Here is a 17351-nt window from a genome sequence, read left to right on the forward strand (position 1 = left end):
GTGAGCCTCCTCCCCTTGGGTGACTTTGACACTGGGTGCAGAATTCCCTGTACCCCACACTGAGATGCCCGGGGAGGCTAGGAATTTAAGAAAAAAATAAGATTAAACAAGATTTCTGACTGTCAATGAGAATATTTATTGAGGGTTTCATGAGTGCAGGGAAAAGGGCTGGATGCCTTTGGGTGGGAGGAGAGACCCCTCTCCTGGGATCCTGCAGCTCCAGGCCCCCATGGGTGGGGTGAGGGGTGGGAACCTATGAACATTCTGCAGGGGCCACTGTCTTCTCCACGGTGCTCCCTTCGTGCGTGACCTGGCAGCTGTAGCTCTTCTTGGACTTCCACTGGTCAGGCGTCAGGCTCAGGTAGCTGCTGGCCGCATACTTGTTGTTGCTCTGTTTGGAGGGTGTGGTGGTCTCCACTCCCGTGTTGACAGGGCTGTCACCTGCCTTCCAGGCCACTTTGACGACTCCCGGGTAGAAGTCACTGATGAGACACACTAGTGTGGCCTTGTTGGCTTGGAGCTCCTCAGAGGAGGGCGGGAACAGAGTGACTGAGGGGGAAGCCTTGGGCTGACCTGTGTGGACAGAGAAGGGGGTGAGAGAGGGCAGACAGAACACCGGGGTGTTGTGGAACCCCTCTGTCTGTCTAAAGTCTCTGGGAGGGTTCACAGTGGGGCCGTCCAGTCCACTCGGGGTTCTCTGTTTCTCTCCTTTCCCTGTCCTTTCCACTCATGCCCTGTGGAGGGCAGACAGCTCTGTACCTTCCTAGGAGCCCTCCCAAGTCACCTTTCCCAGGTGTCCTGGTCCAGCCCCTCTCCTCTACAGCGTCGATTTCCCCATATACCCAGGGCAGGCTGTGTTCCTTCTTTGATCTCTGGAGTTTGAATTCAGAATGTGGCCTTGACCCCTCGATCCCTCATTTCCACCCCTAGATACCCCCTCCACCACCCACTTTATTCTTCCGGGACCTAGAGCCTCATCTGTGAACTGTGGGTCCCCTGCTCAGCCCGTAGAGCTGTCCTGGCAGGCAGTGTGTGGGGAGGCCCAAGCCTGCTTTGAACTAGAGCTTTCTATCCCTCACATGCACCAGGCTCTGCCCCCGCCCAGCCCACTTGGCTCTCCTGGCAAGGAGTGGGCTCCATCTAGACAAGCCTTGGGGCTCCTCTGAGGCTTTGAGATGTCTCCTGTGTCCACGAGCCTGACTACAGAACCCTTCACCTCAGCTGGTCTTGTGGTTGCCCCCCCAGACTATGAGACTCCGCAGCCCCCTGGTCCACCCCAGCAGCCTCTGATGACCCCAACCTTCATGTGGTAGCCATGGAGTTCTCTGCACCCCTCATTTGCTCCCCTGTGGTCCTCTGAATCTAACATGCCCTTCGAGGCAAGCAGGAGTCCGATCCATGAACAGAGAAACACCGAGCCCCAGAGGTGACGGGGCTCCAGGGATAGACACATCTCTGCTGTAAGACACCCTCTCCTTTCTGGTGACTGTCCTGGGAGGGTTGAATTCTGGCACCTCCCCCAGTCTCACCCATCCTTCTGTGTCCCCATGTCCTCATGACCCAGCATAGGCCACAGAGCTGCAGCCTAGACCCAGAGCCCTCCCTGTGCCCTCCACTCGTCTCCCCTTCGGGTGACTTCTGTGTCACCAGGCCCCCATGTGGCCCTCCTAGACTGGATGGGCATCGAGTCCTCACTGTAGACCCTCAGCTGTTCTTGGGGCTACTCCCCTAGACTATGAGACTCAGCAGCCCCCAGGCCCACCCCAGCAGCCTCTGGCCTTGACCCCAGGGGTCACTGGGCAATGTCCCTAAGGCCACTACAGGGCCCCTCATCAGAGCCAGCCTCTGTCTCTCACTCAGACATCTGCCCTGGAAGAGAGGAGGAGCCCTGACCCTGCCCAATCCCAGCTCAGGCCCCGGGACCAGGCTGCATCCAGCTGTTGGAACCTCAAGGCGGCTGTTCCCACTGTGAGGGCCCTTCCTGCCGGTTACCCCAAGACTAACGCGCCTCCTCCATGCCCCATGGAGAAAGGTAGGGGTCAGTGCTTAAGGCTTGGAGGACAGATGGGAGGAAGCCCCAGAGAGAGAAAACAGATTTTCCAGGGACAGCAGCGGGTGAGACAGTCTGGGAAAGGTTGAGAGCCACTTACCTAGGACGGTGAGCTGGGTCCCACCACCGAAGATGTAACACAGTGACTGAGGCTCAGACCAAAACCTCCAGGGCCAGCACCTGGGCTCTGCTCCCTAGGGGCTGGGCTAGAGTGGGAGCCTGCTGGGCATGACGGGCAGAGGGTTGCAGGAGGCGGGGCTGGGACCTAGGCATGAAGCAGGGGGGTGGCCAGTCCCCCAGATGTTTCCCCATGCCTGTCCCCTATCCAAGGCAAGTGCCACCCACAGCCTTGGAGTCACCCCAGTGTGTGTCCTTCCTCTCTGAGGCTGTCAGTGCTGATGACAACACTGGGACCAGTAGGTCCCAGCAACTCCCTGAGTGACACATCCCCTCCTGTGCAGTGTGGCAGAGGAGTGCTGAGTTGGCTTCGACCCATGCAACTTCGTCTGGCCTCATTTAAAGGGCCTCTGAGTCCCCCACATAAGTGTCCCCAGTCAAGCCTGGCTGGCTTTCTCCCTAGATTGAGAACACTGAGTCATTCCTTACTTAAGTGCAGAGTCCTCTGCTTTCCACCCATGGAAACGCAGTTCAGTCCCACTTTGTGCATGAAGCTTTTTCTGATCTCTCAGATCATTCTTTCCATCTACCCATCCATCCAATTGTCCATCCAGCTGTTCATCTATTCATCTGTTTGTCCATTCATCTATCATCCATCCATCCATGCATCTGTCCACTCATTCATCCAACAACAGCTCCCAAGCATCCATCTGTGTCAGGTACTGTTTTTATGCTGGGACATGGCAGGGTTGCTTGGCTCTCAGCCTCATCTCTCCCTCAAATCTCTCTGGTTAAGGCCAACAGTCCTTTGTCCCAGGTTCTTCCCCAGTCCCCTTCAGCCTCTGCAAGAAGTTCTTCTTTCTAGTCACTCTCCCCTCCTTGGTGTCTGAGACTGCCCCCTCTCCTCCTCGTTGGCTTCCTTTTCTCTCAGGCCCATGCCCAACTGCTGACTCCCAGATCCCCATCCTGGGTTCTGCTCTCTGTATTCTCCTAATTTTCTCTGCATCTGACCCTCATTGTGCACACTCACAACTTTCCAGGGGTCTTAGATCCCTATTTCCAGCCCTTACCTCTCTTTTTGGCTCCAGATTCACATATATTCTGCCTTCTCAACTTAACGTCTGCTTGGATGCCCTGTAGACACCTCCAACTCAATAGATCCCAACTAAACTTATTTCCATGTAACGTTGCTCCTCCACAGAGTCCTCACTTCAGCAAGTTACTCTTCCAGCCAGAGGCATCCGGGGACATCACAGAATGCCTTCTCCTCATTGTATTGCGCTCTGTCCTAGGCATCCTAGCATGACACAAGATACCATTAACATCCCCCAGAGAAAAAGAAAAACACCCAGGTCACACACTAAGAGTTCATGATGGCAAGAATCCTCAGACTCTTCCAAATCTGATTTTATTTCCCAAGGGAATTTATTTACATTGCAAGATAGCCATTGTGATGGGGCCAACAATTTTCATCTCAGCAGCAGCTTGTATTTAATACATTTGTATTTAAGACGTGTGCAGAAGATTTTTGAAACAATTTCATATAATAGTAATATGAATTCAACACTTGTTTCTATATAGAAAGCAAACATTTCGCATTTGATTAAGTTACTGAAGAAAACTTTCTTAATGAAGAATATCTCCTCAAATTTACTGCAACCTTCATATTTAAAGGCAAAACATTTGAAGAGTCAGAAACAAGGCAAGGTTGTCTATTCTCACTTTTATTATTCAACATATTCCATAGATTCTAGCCAATGAAATGGCATAAAGGGGGGAGAGGAGGATGTATAAATATTAGGGAAAAAGAGAGAAAATTGTTTTTGGCAAATGGTGTGATAGTTGACTAAACACACACACACACACACACAGAATCAGCTGAAGAACTGCTGGAATTAATACAAGAGTTAAAGTGGCTGGATACAAGAGTAACATACAGAAGTTAACAGGGTTCCTTGCTATAGAAACAGTAATCATTTAGGATATTGGGAAAAAATTGTAACTTCAATAAAATTATATTTACAAACGCTTTATGAATAAAAAGCAAAGTGTGCAAGATTTGCATGAATAAAATATTAAACCACTTCTCTGAGTGAATGGAGAGTACGTCATGTCTCTGGACAAAAACACCACTGAGCATTATAAATATAGCAGTTCTCAAATTAATCCCATATTCTGTGATATTACAAACATAACACCAAAAGAATGATTTTTGAAAATTAGGAAACCGATTCTGCAATCTGACTCTTAAGAATGACGGGTAATAGACATGACTATTTTGAGAAAAAGTGACAATAACAGGTCCTTTCCCTACCAGATACCGAACGTACTATAAAGCTAAAATAACCAAAACAGGTTGGGTGCGGGAATAGATGAATAAACCAAGAGAACCACAGAAAGAATGTAATAAATCAGTAATGTAGTAGTTGAGTAAAGCTGCATTTATATTCAACACAGGTGTGATGACTGGCTTTCCTATTTGGAAGATAAGGTTTTATTCCTACATCCACAAAAATAAACTCCAGGTGAAGTAAAGAAAAAAAAAAACAATAAAACACTAATACACCAAAAGTACCACAATAAGATAGAAAAATGACTTTATAATATTGAGATAAAGACAACTTCCTACAGATGGCCGAGGTCACAGAAACCATAAAGAAAAGGTTAAACCAGTTTGACACATAAAAATTTACAACAGTTTTATGGTGGGAGACCCCATAAACAAAAGACCCGTAAAACAGACCAGGGAAAATTATTTACAATACATATATTAAACAAGTGGCTAAAATCCCAAATATATCCCAATATATTATAGATATATAAAAAGATGAAAACAGCTGAATGGAAAAGCGGGCAACATAGTGACCATAGAGGAAATAAAACCAATAAATAAAAATGTCAAAAATAAATTTCACCAGCAATAAAATACACAATAAAACAATAAACACATTCAATTTTGCATTATTGGCAAGAATGTAGGAGAGAAGGCACTACCACTCACCAGAGTGAATGGACACAGACTTTTGGAAGCACCACCTATAACATTTCAAAAGTACATTCTCTCTGATCCAGCAATTCCACTTTTAGGCATCTATCCTGGGGAGATATATAAGTGAACTTTGCACACACGCACACATGAATTTCCACTGCAGCATCATTTGTCATTTAGATTTTTTAGTGGAAATAAATCTTGGCTCATCTAAACTTTGCTTATAAATCCATATGGACTGATACAGAAAGTGTCAATAATAGATTAAAAGTTGGTAATATGTAAAATATGGCTCTATTTTTGCAAAATAAAATCCCAACACCAACTCTGTGTGTGTGTGTGTGTGTGTGTGTGTGTGTGTGTATGTATGTGTGTGTATTTTCAGGGACACATACAACACAGGAAAAGTTCTGGAAGCATATTGACCAACCTGACAGTGGCTATCTCGGGAAGAGGTAGGAGATGGTAAGAAGAAGCACTGTTTTTACTATATATACTTCTCTGCTTAATCTTTTATTTTTTTTGGCAAGGAAAAAGAGTAATGTACAAAAGTGATTACATTTTGTAATGTACTCATTGCAAAAAGAGTAATGTACATGAGTACATTACTCTTGTATTAAAAATTGTATTAGAAGAAATGTCTTTTTGTGAACATCACAAAACCAGAAAATTATAAAGCCACAATTAAAATTAGGGGAAATCTCACTAGCCAACCAGACACACCATTGACATTTTTCTATATTTTCGGACAGGTTTTTGAAAATGCATATATACTTTAAAAACACAGCTGGGCCAGGTGCAGTGGCTCACACCTGTAATTCCAGCACAGGGGAAGTTGAGGTGGAAGGATTGCTTGAGCCTAGGAATTTGAGACAGGCCTGAGCAACATAGTGAGGCTCTGTCTCTGAAATAATAATAATCCTAATAAAAATTCGCCAGGCATAGGGGCCTGCAGCTGTAGTCCTAGCTACTCAGGAGGCCGAGGCTGGAGGATCATTTGAACCCTGGATGTTGAGGCTGCAGTGAGCTGTGGCCATGCCACTGTACTCCAGCCTAGGCAACAGAGCAGGACTCCATTTCAAAACAACAACAACCCCCAAACACAATTGTGTTTTTTCACACCCTTTCAGATATTTGGGTTATTTCCAGTTTTCTCCCATCATTAATAATGCTGAGCTAACACACCCTTGTTATAAACATTTGGTTACAGCTTTGATTATTCCCCTCCCCCCCACAGCCTTAGGATAAATTCCTAGAAGTGGAATTGCCCAATTTAGATAAATACACTTTGTTTTTTGACTCGCCGCCTATTACTAAAATGGTTATACATTTTCAACGCCCATAGACAGTCCCCGAGAGTGTCTGCTCCCCTCTGCTCATCCCTCACTTCAGCTTCATGCTCCCATTTCATAGGAAACTGGGCGTATCAGCCTCCTATCCAGTGCTAATTTTTCCAAAAACACAAATCCGACTCTGATAATCAGTCTCCTATCTAAATCCATCCAAGGACTCATCCTGGACTCTGGGGATGGGGCATGGATCCTATGGTCTTCCTGCCTCCCCAGTCACCCAGGAGCTCCCAGCTTCATCCTGTGCTCTCCTCTCCTCTGAAGCTGCTCTGTCTTTTGGGGGCACCCATCACCAGCTGGTGCCCGTCGATCTGTGAGACCAGCCTGGGCATCATCCCAGAAGGAGCTCTCCTCTCCCTTTATTGCTCCAAACATGGGCCATGGGTCTGTTCCAATGACTGGACAGCTCCCCTCAGTTCAGCCCATCTTCCCTGTGTCCCTGAGCCTGGTCCCAGCAAGCATTTATGTGCAAGTCGGTGAATGAACGGCTTTGGGGGAGACCAAGCCAAGCCCTTGCTGCCTTCTCCAGGGAGTGGCCCCCTGCCCTCACAGGGCAGGAGGCACCTGGGCAGAGAGGAGGAGGAGGAGGAAGAGGAACAGGCCTGGGCACCCTGTGGGGACAGTGACCATCACCCCCTGTGGACGTCCTGTCTCTGCCTCTGTTCCTGCCCTACCCAGAGGACTAGGACTAGGTGATTGAGGCACTGACCCTAGTGCAAAATTTAAGTGGGGTCAGAAAACCTAGAAATCAAGCAAAATAATATCTTTATATGATATTAAAAACAATAATTCAAACAAATCTGTGACGGACCAAATATCAACCCATTAGTTAAAGCCAGTGTCTGCCCAGGCCCCTCTTAGGGGTTAACCTTCCTCCTCACTCCTCTGGTTCATCTCCCCTTGGTCACCTTTCCCAGCTGTGCCGCAGGACCCCCACATCCCCTGGAATCTCTCGCTCCTTACCTGCCCCACAGGCTCCGCAGGCTGGATCGGCTGCTTCCAACTGAGGCTCCAGGGTATGGGTCCCTGCTCTGCGGTGCAGCCATTGGGCGCAGCAGCCCATGGGCGACCACGGCCAGACCCAGCAGCAGCAGGGGCCAGCACTGCGTGGGACCAGGGCCCAGCTCCTCAGGGGTCTCATGACCCACTTGGCCTGTCTTGGGTCTCATTGGCCCTCAGGGTCAGGGGCACCTCTGACCCGACTTGCATCGTGGGCTCCCTGGAGGGCCTTGCCCAGGTCCCTCTCGCCAGCAGGGCTGTTACAGTGCGCCCCAGTCCATTGGCTCTGTCCTCTCCCTGGACTGGCTCTGGTCCCTGTCCCTAGACCAGGCCCTTCGTCCATGGCTGTTACCCCTGGGAATCTCTCCCAGAGGGGCATCTACCAACTGCCCTGATGCGGTCACAATCCAGGGCTCAACTGCCTCCCACCACAGCTGCCTGCCTGGCCCCGCCCCGCCCCTGGGGCCCTGGGTGGTGTGCACCTGACTCACTTCCCTTCCCCGTTTCCCGAAGGGCAGCCTGGGTCTCTGGAGCATCTCCCTAGGGCCTAAAGAACTGCCCATCAGGAGTCCCCAAGGGCTTGAGCTCAGGGTGTTGGGGCTGGGGCTGGAGCTGTGGCTTCTTTTCTGATCAGTCCTCCAGGCTGCGTGACTGCACACTGCACTCCCGCCAGTTGGGACCAGCCCTTTCTTGGCTGGGTTAAGCCCGGCCGGCTACCCTGTGGCCCTTTCTTGAGTCAGGCAAGAACCCTGCAGGGAGTGATTCTATATCCTTCAGGCAAGGAAGAGTTGTGAAATCACAAATGTGGAGTCTATCCAGACCTAGGTTACCTCTGGGCCTCTGTTTCCTTATCTGTAAAATGGGGAGAGTTCCTCTGCAGCATGAAGGTTATGAGGGTTAAAGAAACCATGTGTTTGCTAAGCACTCAGTGGGTGTTGAACAAATCCTGGTTCTCTTTTTGTTCTTCTCTTACTTTGGGATTCAGAACAACGTGTGGGATGTCATTGAGGCAAGTGTCTCTGTGTTACAGGTGAGAAAATTACCATCCAGAGAAGATGAATGCAGGGCCAAATGTCATTCCTTGAGTAGGGAGCAAGCTGCGCTAGGATCTAGGAAGGGGCTCATCCCCTGTATTTCTATTCATCTGTCCACCTAGAATACTCGTATCTGGCTCCATTCAGCAGTGGTGGAGGAGGAGAGGGCTAGCAGTTGCTTTGAGTTGGGTTCCTTTTTGACTATGATATGGGAATATGATGCATAATACAATAATAATAGCAATGCTCTTTAGCCCTGGTGCTTTACAAGCACTAATCCTGGCAGCTAAGATTACTGTCCCCTACATTTGAAGATGAGGAAATGCTGCTCAGGCTGATTCCCTACTTTTTTAATGTCATAGGGCCAACAGGCGGTAGGGCTGGAGTCGGAATCTGAGGCCTGGTCCTTGCATGACACTAAGGCGTGCTTTCCTGATGATGACATGGCTCTCTGGGTCTAGGTGGTAACACACTGCTTGGTGCATGGGAAAACCCAGAGCTCATCACAAAGGAGTTGCTCAATTAAACATGGATTAAATCTGGTTGAATAAACCTCTTTTGCTTCATGTGGCCCCTTGTGTCATTTGCACTCCTTTACCCCCCATTCACTGCTCCCATCTTTTCTATTGCACCTGAGAACCTAGTACAAAAATGTTTAAGGAGACCTTCAGGACCCCATACTCTGGTGAGAAAGGCCCCTGCTCTGTCACCTTACAGAACTGCAGTGAGGGTCTGCCCTCTTGCTTTCCGGATACTTTTTCTGCCACAAAATCTTTAAAAATATCTGCTCAAGTTCGGATCTGCAGCCCTCTAGGGCTGTCAATGTTTTGTTTTAGCAACTCTCAGAGGAGCCTCGTAGGACTTCCTAAAGTGAATTTCCTGGAAGGCCCCTTTGAGAATTGCTTGGTTCATATTTTGAGTCAGAAGCTCCTTAACTTCCCTGATACATTTGGTGACAATCAAGCCAGACATTTTTGAGGGCTGTGGTAACAGATAAATAGCCCGAGACTTCATTTCATTGATAAAGTTGATAGTTGTTGGGAGACAGTGGTCTACTATGGATCTCTGCATTTCTGCATGTTTCTCAGGCAAAGGCACTGATTGCCTTTCTTGTGGATTATCTTTTCAAGGATATTTGTAGAGTGAACAACCTCGGAAGGTACAGAGAGTGCCTCTCTTTGGAGCAAAAGGCAGATATGCTTACTATAAAGTATAAAATGTTTAAGATCCCTGAGCTCTGGCACGCAGATGTCACCTGGCCTTCTTTGCATCACCTTGTTGAACTGGTGCAAGACAATGCTGATACCTTGGCAACTGCTATTGCTGTGAAAGACAGATTGTCCATTGTCTCTGACCCAGGAATCTTGTGTCTTCTGCCAGCATCCATGACACTGTGGCAGGCTTACATTTTAGTCTGCAAATAGGATGAAGTCTCAGACCCTTCACAGTTCTTGAAGGTGATGATAATGAGGAGGAGGAGGAAGAAAGAGATGAAGTTGAGGATGGTGATCATGACTTAATGGTTCGAGTCATCGAATCAGTTTTCAAAGATCTCCAGGATGGATCTTTATACGTATTGCTTGGGCAACTTTTGAGGCCCAGGTGCTGGGGGCTGGATTATACAGATAATCACCACACATCCCTGTCCTTGGAGATAGGCAAGGCACTGATCTGTAATGTTGTGTAGGTGCCCTAACAGACATCATTCAGGGCACAAGGGAGGGCCCTAGGAAACCCCTGGTCCAGCACACCTTCTTCTCCCCTGGGGAGCTTGGCCTGTTCCTGCCTCTGATCTCGGGCTCTTTGTGTTATGGGGGCTGGGGAAGGGTCTAGGCTGAAGCTGCTCCCTCCCAGGCCCTCTGTGGGTATGACACTCACGCCCTGCTCAGGACCCAGAAGCTGTGGCTCCTACCAGGGAAAGTCCCAGGTCTTGGGGATAAAAAGGGCTGTCCCTAAATGTAGCATCCCCAGCTGCTGCCCCTACCCCCACCCCTGCACCTGCTGTGGCCTCTGGGCAGACGTCGCCACCGCAGACCACATTCTCCCATGGTGGTTGCAGTCGGAAATCCGAGTCTGGCTGGGGACCCTAGAGGACTGGACTAGGCCTCCCCAGCAGGTGCAGCTGCAGCTCTGGCCACCGAGGCCTGCCCTCTGCCCTCCTGGACTGACATGTGGAAGGGCTGGATCCAGGCTTGGACAGAGGAGGCCAAGTCCAACTGTCCTGCTTGGTGGACCCCCTGCTCAGGGTCTGTGGTGCCTCTGCAGAGCCCTCTGGGTCCCGCCCTGGCCCTTCTTTCCCAAAGCAGCGGGGTGTACCCCATCCAGTTGCTTCTACTCCATGTCTGAGGGTGTCCCCCACCTTGGCCTCCTGCTGGTCAGTCTCCTGCCCAGTCTGCAGCCCCCATGTCCCAGAAACTCTACCTGTAAACACTGCAGACTCCTCTCTTCCAGGTACAGGGATTCCCAGCTCCCCACTCCCCACCATCCCCAAATTCAAGCTGGCTGGTCTTTCTTGCCTCATCTTGAGCTTCTCATTGTTGGGATCTGGGAGAGTCTGAGGCACAGGATGACAAAGTATTGGCTGGGGAAGTGACAACGGTTCTGGATCTCTTTGAGTCCCTAGAGGTAGAAGGTGGCTCTGCAGCTCCTGATCCCCCTCTGAGAAATCCTCAGGAACCCCAAAGACCCCAGCTCCTCTGGTGATCCTGGGTTACAGCCTCCACCCCAGCTCTCCTCCAGGAAATGGGAGAGATCCCTGCTCCCTTTGTAGATGTCACAGAGTAGACTTGCCAACCTGGCAGGGAGGCCTTCTAGCTCCTTCTACTGATGTGGAAACAGAGGCTCAGAGAGAGAGTTTCTTGTCTGAGGCACACAGCGACTTGGTGTAAAGACTGTGCCCTGGGACTTACTAATAGCAACTAGAGACCTGGGAGGACCAGACTTGTTGGACAAGGGGTGGAGCCAGCCTGGAACTGGAGGGTGGAGTTTGGGGAGGTTTCTGTTCTTTAACCTCCACCAGCTGCCTGGAGTGCAGCCAGAAGGGGAGAGTCCAGTAGGGGGCAGAAGAGACCAGGAGTAGAAGCCTGAGCACTAACCGACTGGAGCTCTTCAGAAGAGGAAGGTGGAACCCAGGGGAGGGCTCTGGTGACGGGGCAGAAGGGGGTGCAGGGGCCTGACTCTGGGTTTGCATTCGCGTGGTCACTCACCTGTGGGACTGTGGGTAGGACCAAGAGGGAAACCACTGAGGCAAGTGAGTCAGGTCGTGAAATTTTGTGCATTGTGGGTTTTTTGGGCATTAATTTCGATTTTTGAAAATACTGCATTAAATATTATTGATCTGGGTCACTGTGTTTTTGGATGCTCTTTTAACTTTCGCATTCAAGACGAATGATGGCTGTCACTTGGAACTCCAGGAAACCAGTCTCTGGAGACATGCACATAGAGGCTGTATATCTGACATACAATCGTAGAGCCCTGAGTCCCGGCTTGAGAATATCATACCTCCAGCAGTGAAGGGGCCAACTGTCCCACTCAACACTGTGTCCCCAGTCACCTGACTTGGCACCTGGCACATAGTGGGCCCTCCATGAGTATTTCTTGACCAAATGAATAAATGGACCAGGATTCAACACCAGGCCTGTCTGACCAGAACCTCTTCCCTCTACACCCAGGGACCTGCAGCTTGGGAAGACCCTCAGGGTTGGACTCACTCACACCTCAGATGACCCCCAGCTCCTCCCTCTGCCACCTCCTAGGGAAGGGGCTGTAGAACATCCACTCACTGTGACATCACCTACCCCGATACAGGCCCCGAGGCCCCAAATCTAGGTGACACTTAGAACTTCCTCTGTTGAGGACTCTCCCCTGCCTGGTACGAGGAGTACTCCAGGCACATCAACTACTGTTGTCCAGAGAGGGGAATCTCTGTCCTTATTGTCCCTGAAGTAATTTTTCACAACTGGAAACATCTTCTGTCTGGGCCGAGCAATAAGACCCCTGAAGTCACTCTGACCCCCACTTTAGGGGTCCCTAGGAGCCTTGAAGACCCCAGCTCCTCTGATGATCCTGGGTTGCAGCCTCCACCCCAGCTTTCCTCCAGGAAATAGGAGAGGTTCCTGCTCCCTCTGTAGATGTCATGGACTGGCCCACCTGGTAGGGGGTCTTCTAGCTCCCGCTACTGATGAGGAAACAGAGGCTCAGAGAGAGAGAGAGAGAGAGTTCCAGGGCACTCACTGCAGCCCTGGAAAATGCCCGTCACTGCTTCTGGTGGGCAGACTACCTGAGGCCCAGGGAGTTTAGAAGCAAACCTAGTGGGAGTGAATGGGCAAAGGGAACTAGGATTCCAGACTCCCAGCCCGGATGTTGGAGTTGGCCAGGAAGATGCAGTCAAGTGGGGTCTAGCCAGCTTGAAGTCCATATGCCAACAGCCTAGGTCACTGTGGGCTGGTTTCCCAGCTAGGGTCAGAGAGCCCACCCGGCATCTCTCAGGAGGATTGGGATCTCTACAAATGTGAGACACAGGAACTGGCCTGGTTCTGTAGGGAAGGTTCTGCAGCTGGTGGGATGGAAGCTTCTGCCCAAGTCTCTGGGCTGTGGCTGCTCTGCAGAGGCTGGGCATGGAGCAGAGGGAGGAGTCAGGGTGAGCACAGGGAGGAGACAGGAGATGAGGCAGCAATGGTGGTGCTGGGGAGCGGAGGGGAAGCGCCAGTAGAGGGAGGAGGAGCCTGGAGATGCTGCTGGGAAGGACTGGACCAGACTTCCATCCGTCTAACCTTGTCTCAGTCCAAGCAGCAGGGAACCCTGGGAGGCCAGTTCCCTCCATCTGGACGGCCCCCCAACACCACTGGGGGACCCTCATGTGGTCATTTCCATCAAAAGAGGGATGACCCCTGTGGGACTGGGCCAGCTGAGCCAGCATCTCTCATCCCTGCTCATGGATTTGGTTGTGTTTAGGGATTTAATAAACTCCTTTATCTTCCATTATCACTTTTCAGCCTGCAATGAATGTTTGTGCTGAGGACTGCAACCAACTGTGTCAATGTTAACTGCTGGTTCCAGGACACTCTTTCCCAGGAGGATGAGGGTGTAAACAATAAAGAATGTCTCTCATTGCTTCAGGAGATTCCTGAAAACCAATTATCCAGGTAAGTAGTCTGCTCAAGAGAGCACACAGTTCTCACCTAGGTAAATTGCTCACTTATCTAATAAATATTTATTGATCAAGACTTGATTCAAGACCTTCTGTTCTCTGTGTCCACCAGGCTGTGCTATGATATCACAGATAGGCCGCAATTCTAATAGGTTCCTTCCTTGTAAGCCCTGCCTTTAACTGCTCACGTGCATATCCTGAAACCTCATAAACACCTTTAATTGCCCTGTGCCTTCTGAGACACTAAAATGACTCCATCCTAGGGCTAGTCTCCTTTGATATTAATAGACTTGGTGCTGCTTAGATATCGGGATTTCTGGGGTCTTTTGGGAGCTGGCATTTGATCATCAAAGTGACCAACTCAGTTTATTCTGGGATAAGCTGAGCCTAGAGGTGGACAGGAAATTGCTCCCATCTCTCAGGAACATAAGGGCAGGGACAGGACTGGAAACTTCCATTCCACATGGAAGGCTCCCTCCTGCTCAGTGTAATGGGGCAGGAGAGAGGGCAGGGCCTTGTGAGCCAGGCCGAGGGGGCAGGTTTCTGTCTCATTCCACATCTGTCTGTCACTGTGTACAGTGCTGCTGTCCCACGCCTGACAGTATTAGCCTCATCCAGAACCTGGGTCCTGCTGATGGTCAGAGTGGCCGTGTTCCCAGAGTTAGAGCCAGAGGATTGCTCAGGGATCCCTGAGGGCCACTTGCTATCTTCATAGATGACCAGCACAGGGGACTGGCCTGGCTTCTGCTGATATCAGTGAGCATATTTATCCTCCAATTTATCTGCAGAGCAGGTGATGCTGGCTGGCTGTCCTGGGGACACTGACATGAGGGTGGCTGAGTCAGCTCATAGGAGGCCATGGAACCTACCAGAGAGAAAAGGGGAGAGAAAAGGCTTGAAACTGAGGAGCCGAACTCCAAGAAAATCTTCCCACGTGCCTGGCCTCGACATAGCTCCAGGGATGAAAGAGCGCTTAGGGCGGGGTGAGCAGAGGAGCGCAGTGTGGGGGGATTTCAGCCCTCCAGCTCATCCACCCGCAGCAGGTTCTTGAGCATCCTGCCCACCACAGGCAGGGCCCTGCTGAGCTCAGAGTCAGGGCCAGGCTGGACCCAGAGCCCTGAGACTGGACCAGTGGCTGGGACCCTAGGGGCAGCACCTGTGCAGTGAGCGAGGAGGCCGAGGAGGAGAGGGGTGCAGGCCATGACTGAGGCACCTCCGATGCTGCTTCCTGAGGCCCAGGCTGGGCAGATTCTTCCAGGCCTCTCTTGTCCCCTTGCTGGAGAGAGTGGCCTGTGTTGCAAATCAGCAGTCAGGGGCTGCTGCAGGAGGAGCTGTGTGGTTTCCAGAGAAGAACTCAGCCCCAAAGGACACAGAGGAGAGGGGGCACCCTGAAGGCCTACCCTCAGCACACAGAATTCTCATTCTCCTTCTGGTCCCAACATCTGGGTTGACGTCACCACTGCAGGCTGTGTTCTGGCCTCACTCCTGAGCTGATCTGGCCATGCAGAGCTCTGACAGGAATTCTGTGTGTGTTTTCCAGGTTGTATGATGTGCTGCCCCTGTGGTCATTCCTTGTCCTGCATGGAGATGGCCAGGGACTGACTGAGAATGGCGACTGAGGGATTACTCTGAGACCTAAGGTCCTTCCTCTGTTCGATACTGGCTCAGAGTAACTTGGGCAATTTAGGACTCCAGGGGTGTCCTGTCCTTAAATATTTTGTGGCAAAGTCCACATGTCAGGTGTAGCTCTGGCTCCCCCTCTGAAGGGCACTTTTTAACCCCATGCTGTGACCCTCGTGACCCCACTCTACAGGTGATACCATAAGGCTTGCACATGTGCAGGCACCTGCCATTGCTTCTGGGGTAGGGCATAGGTGCTGTGCCTCAGTATCCCCAGTGTGTGGTCAGGGTCAGGTACAGCTTATATGCTGAAAGAAGTCTTTGCTGTGTAGCAGAATGAGGAGGCTCTCAGAGCAAACAGGAGGGAGATGAAACATATGCCCACAGGGTAGGATGACGTTTGTGTCACTGACAGCGTTTTAGCACAGAAGAGTGGGCCAGTGTGTAGGGGGAAGCAAAGAGGTGCACCTGTCTCAAATATGCAACATAGGCCAGAGACAGAGTTGAGAAACACAAAGCCTGGAGAATTTGTACCTCAGTGTTGAGGACAATGCTGTAGAAAATGACAACTTTCTTTCTAGTCTGAGGTTGTGGTCACTGACCCTCCCTGCATGTCCGCATCTCCTTGTCACCCAGGTCCACCCCATCTCCAGGTGGCTTTGCCAGATGACTCTGTTCTGTCCCCTGGTGGCTGCTCCACACTGGCTTCTGGAGGCTTAAGGGCCTCCTGAGTCTAGGTGTATAATCAGATCTGCTGTGGAATCAGGTCTGTGAACTGCTGGCGCCAATGGAGGAAGTTTTTCTCTTCTCTCTGTGACCCATACCTGCCTCAATACCAGGTGCGAGGGGTGCAGGTTACCCATGACAATATGAACATGAATATTTAGAGGAGGAGGAGGAAGGTCCACCTGAGGCTGCCTGCACATGTCTCTGGATGGTGGGTGGTTATGAGGGTAATACCAGGGCTTGGCACAGAGGGTGGGGATCACAGGACTCAGGGAGTAGCTCTTACTGGTGTCTGCTGTGGATGCTGGGCCAGTGTACAGTGGTGACTCCTGCACCAAAGTCAGAGACAGAACATCCACCCAACAGATGTTTATCCAGAGCCACTGTGGTCTGGGAGACCTTGCATGTGGGAATTCAGCAGGAACAAGACAAGGCCTTCTTGAAGTGAGTTGTTCATTGTGCTGGTTTGGCCGTGCAGGAAAACTTTTGGGTTTGCAGACCCAGCAGACAGTCCCTGTCACCTTCCACCTGAGCATTGTCTTCTATATTCACTGAAAAGACCAGTGCCTGTGAGTCCCAGGTCCTGCTCAGCTGGCGTTGACCATGTGGCTCAGGCCTGATCAGTGAGATGTGAGGTCAGTGGGTGAAATTGTTCTTAGGAAAGCTTTGCTGTTGCAAAAGAGCACTGGGTTCATAAGGCCCTTCTCCCCTTGAATATGGGAGCGATAGCTGGAGCTGCAGCAGCCACCCTGAGGTCACACATCAGCAAGGATGAAAACAAAGCTGACATCATAGGGGTGGTGCAACAAAAAGTGAGAAGGATCCTGGTGTCCTCGTGAAGGTGGTGGGTATTATTGCAGGGAGAAATACACCCTTAGCTGTTTGTGCCTCTGTTTTTTATGTGTGATTTTGTGGTAAAACATCCATGACCAATTAAGTAAATAATTAACACAAATCAATCAATTAATAAAATTAATCATAGGCAAAGATTCCTACAGTTGTAAATGCTATGGGGATAATGAAAAAGATTTAGGCAGAAAATAACAGGAAGGTCATATTATATTAAGAGCCTGGGGACACCTTAATGGGGAAGTGTCTTTGGAACTGCTGTCAGGACTGATGGAGAAAAACGAGTCCCGGGATCTGTGCGGGGAATCGCGGAGTTAGGCCGCTGTGGAGAGTCTGGTGTGTGTGAGGACCTGAGAGGACAGCGGCAAACCTGAAAGGGGTCCCGGATTCAGGCTATTTAGGCCTATTGTGCCATTTTAACAAATTAGTAGTTTGGCAGCAGGAGTCCTGTGTACTCAGGTATGGTGAG

At 50.4% G+C, this 17351-nt stretch overlaps 1 protein-coding gene, 1 long non-coding RNA gene and 1 gene segment (V, D, J or C); 1 reads left to right on the forward strand and 2 right to left on the reverse strand.

Moving 5' to 3' along the window:
* The window catches only part of LOC117096565 (immunoglobulin lambda-1 light chain-like), a 40314-nt gene that overhangs the window by 14704 nt on the left and 8259 nt on the right, over window positions 1-17351 (reverse strand). For 2 of the 17 annotated variants that reach the window (XM_033234017.1, XM_033234015.1), the window contains exon 3: window positions 15822-15826. The exons of 8 other annotated variants lie outside the window; for them this stretch is intronic. In XM_033234017.1, coding sequence (XP_033089908.1) covers window positions 15822-15826 — 5 coding nt within the window. Of the gene's footprint in view, window positions 1-9782; window positions 9794-10772; window positions 10776-11411; window positions 11417-14264; window positions 14292-15139; window positions 15166-15821; window positions 15827-15905; window positions 15911-17351 lie in introns of all 17 variants that reach the window. 7 more of the 17 variants (XM_033234010.1, XM_033234006.1, XM_033234007.1 and 4 more) reach the window with 6 other exon arrangements.
* On the reverse strand, window positions 113-7903 carry LOC117096575. The segment is given in 2 exon segments: window positions 113-573; window positions 7469-7903. Coding segments are annotated over 2 exon segments (498 nt in total).
* On the forward strand, window positions 6449-16773 carry LOC117096606. Its single transcript, XR_004442553.1, has 3 exons — window positions 6449-6579; window positions 11983-11985; window positions 16763-16773. It is a non-coding gene; the product is annotated as an uncharacterized LOC117096606 (long non-coding RNA).

This window comes from Trachypithecus francoisi, unplaced genomic scaffold (assembly GCF_009764315.1).
Source record: "Trachypithecus francoisi isolate TF-2019V2 unplaced genomic scaffold, Tfra_2.0 Lachesis_group14, whole genome shotgun sequence".
Lineage (NCBI taxonomy): Eukaryota > Metazoa > Chordata > Mammalia > Primates > Cercopithecidae > Trachypithecus > Trachypithecus francoisi.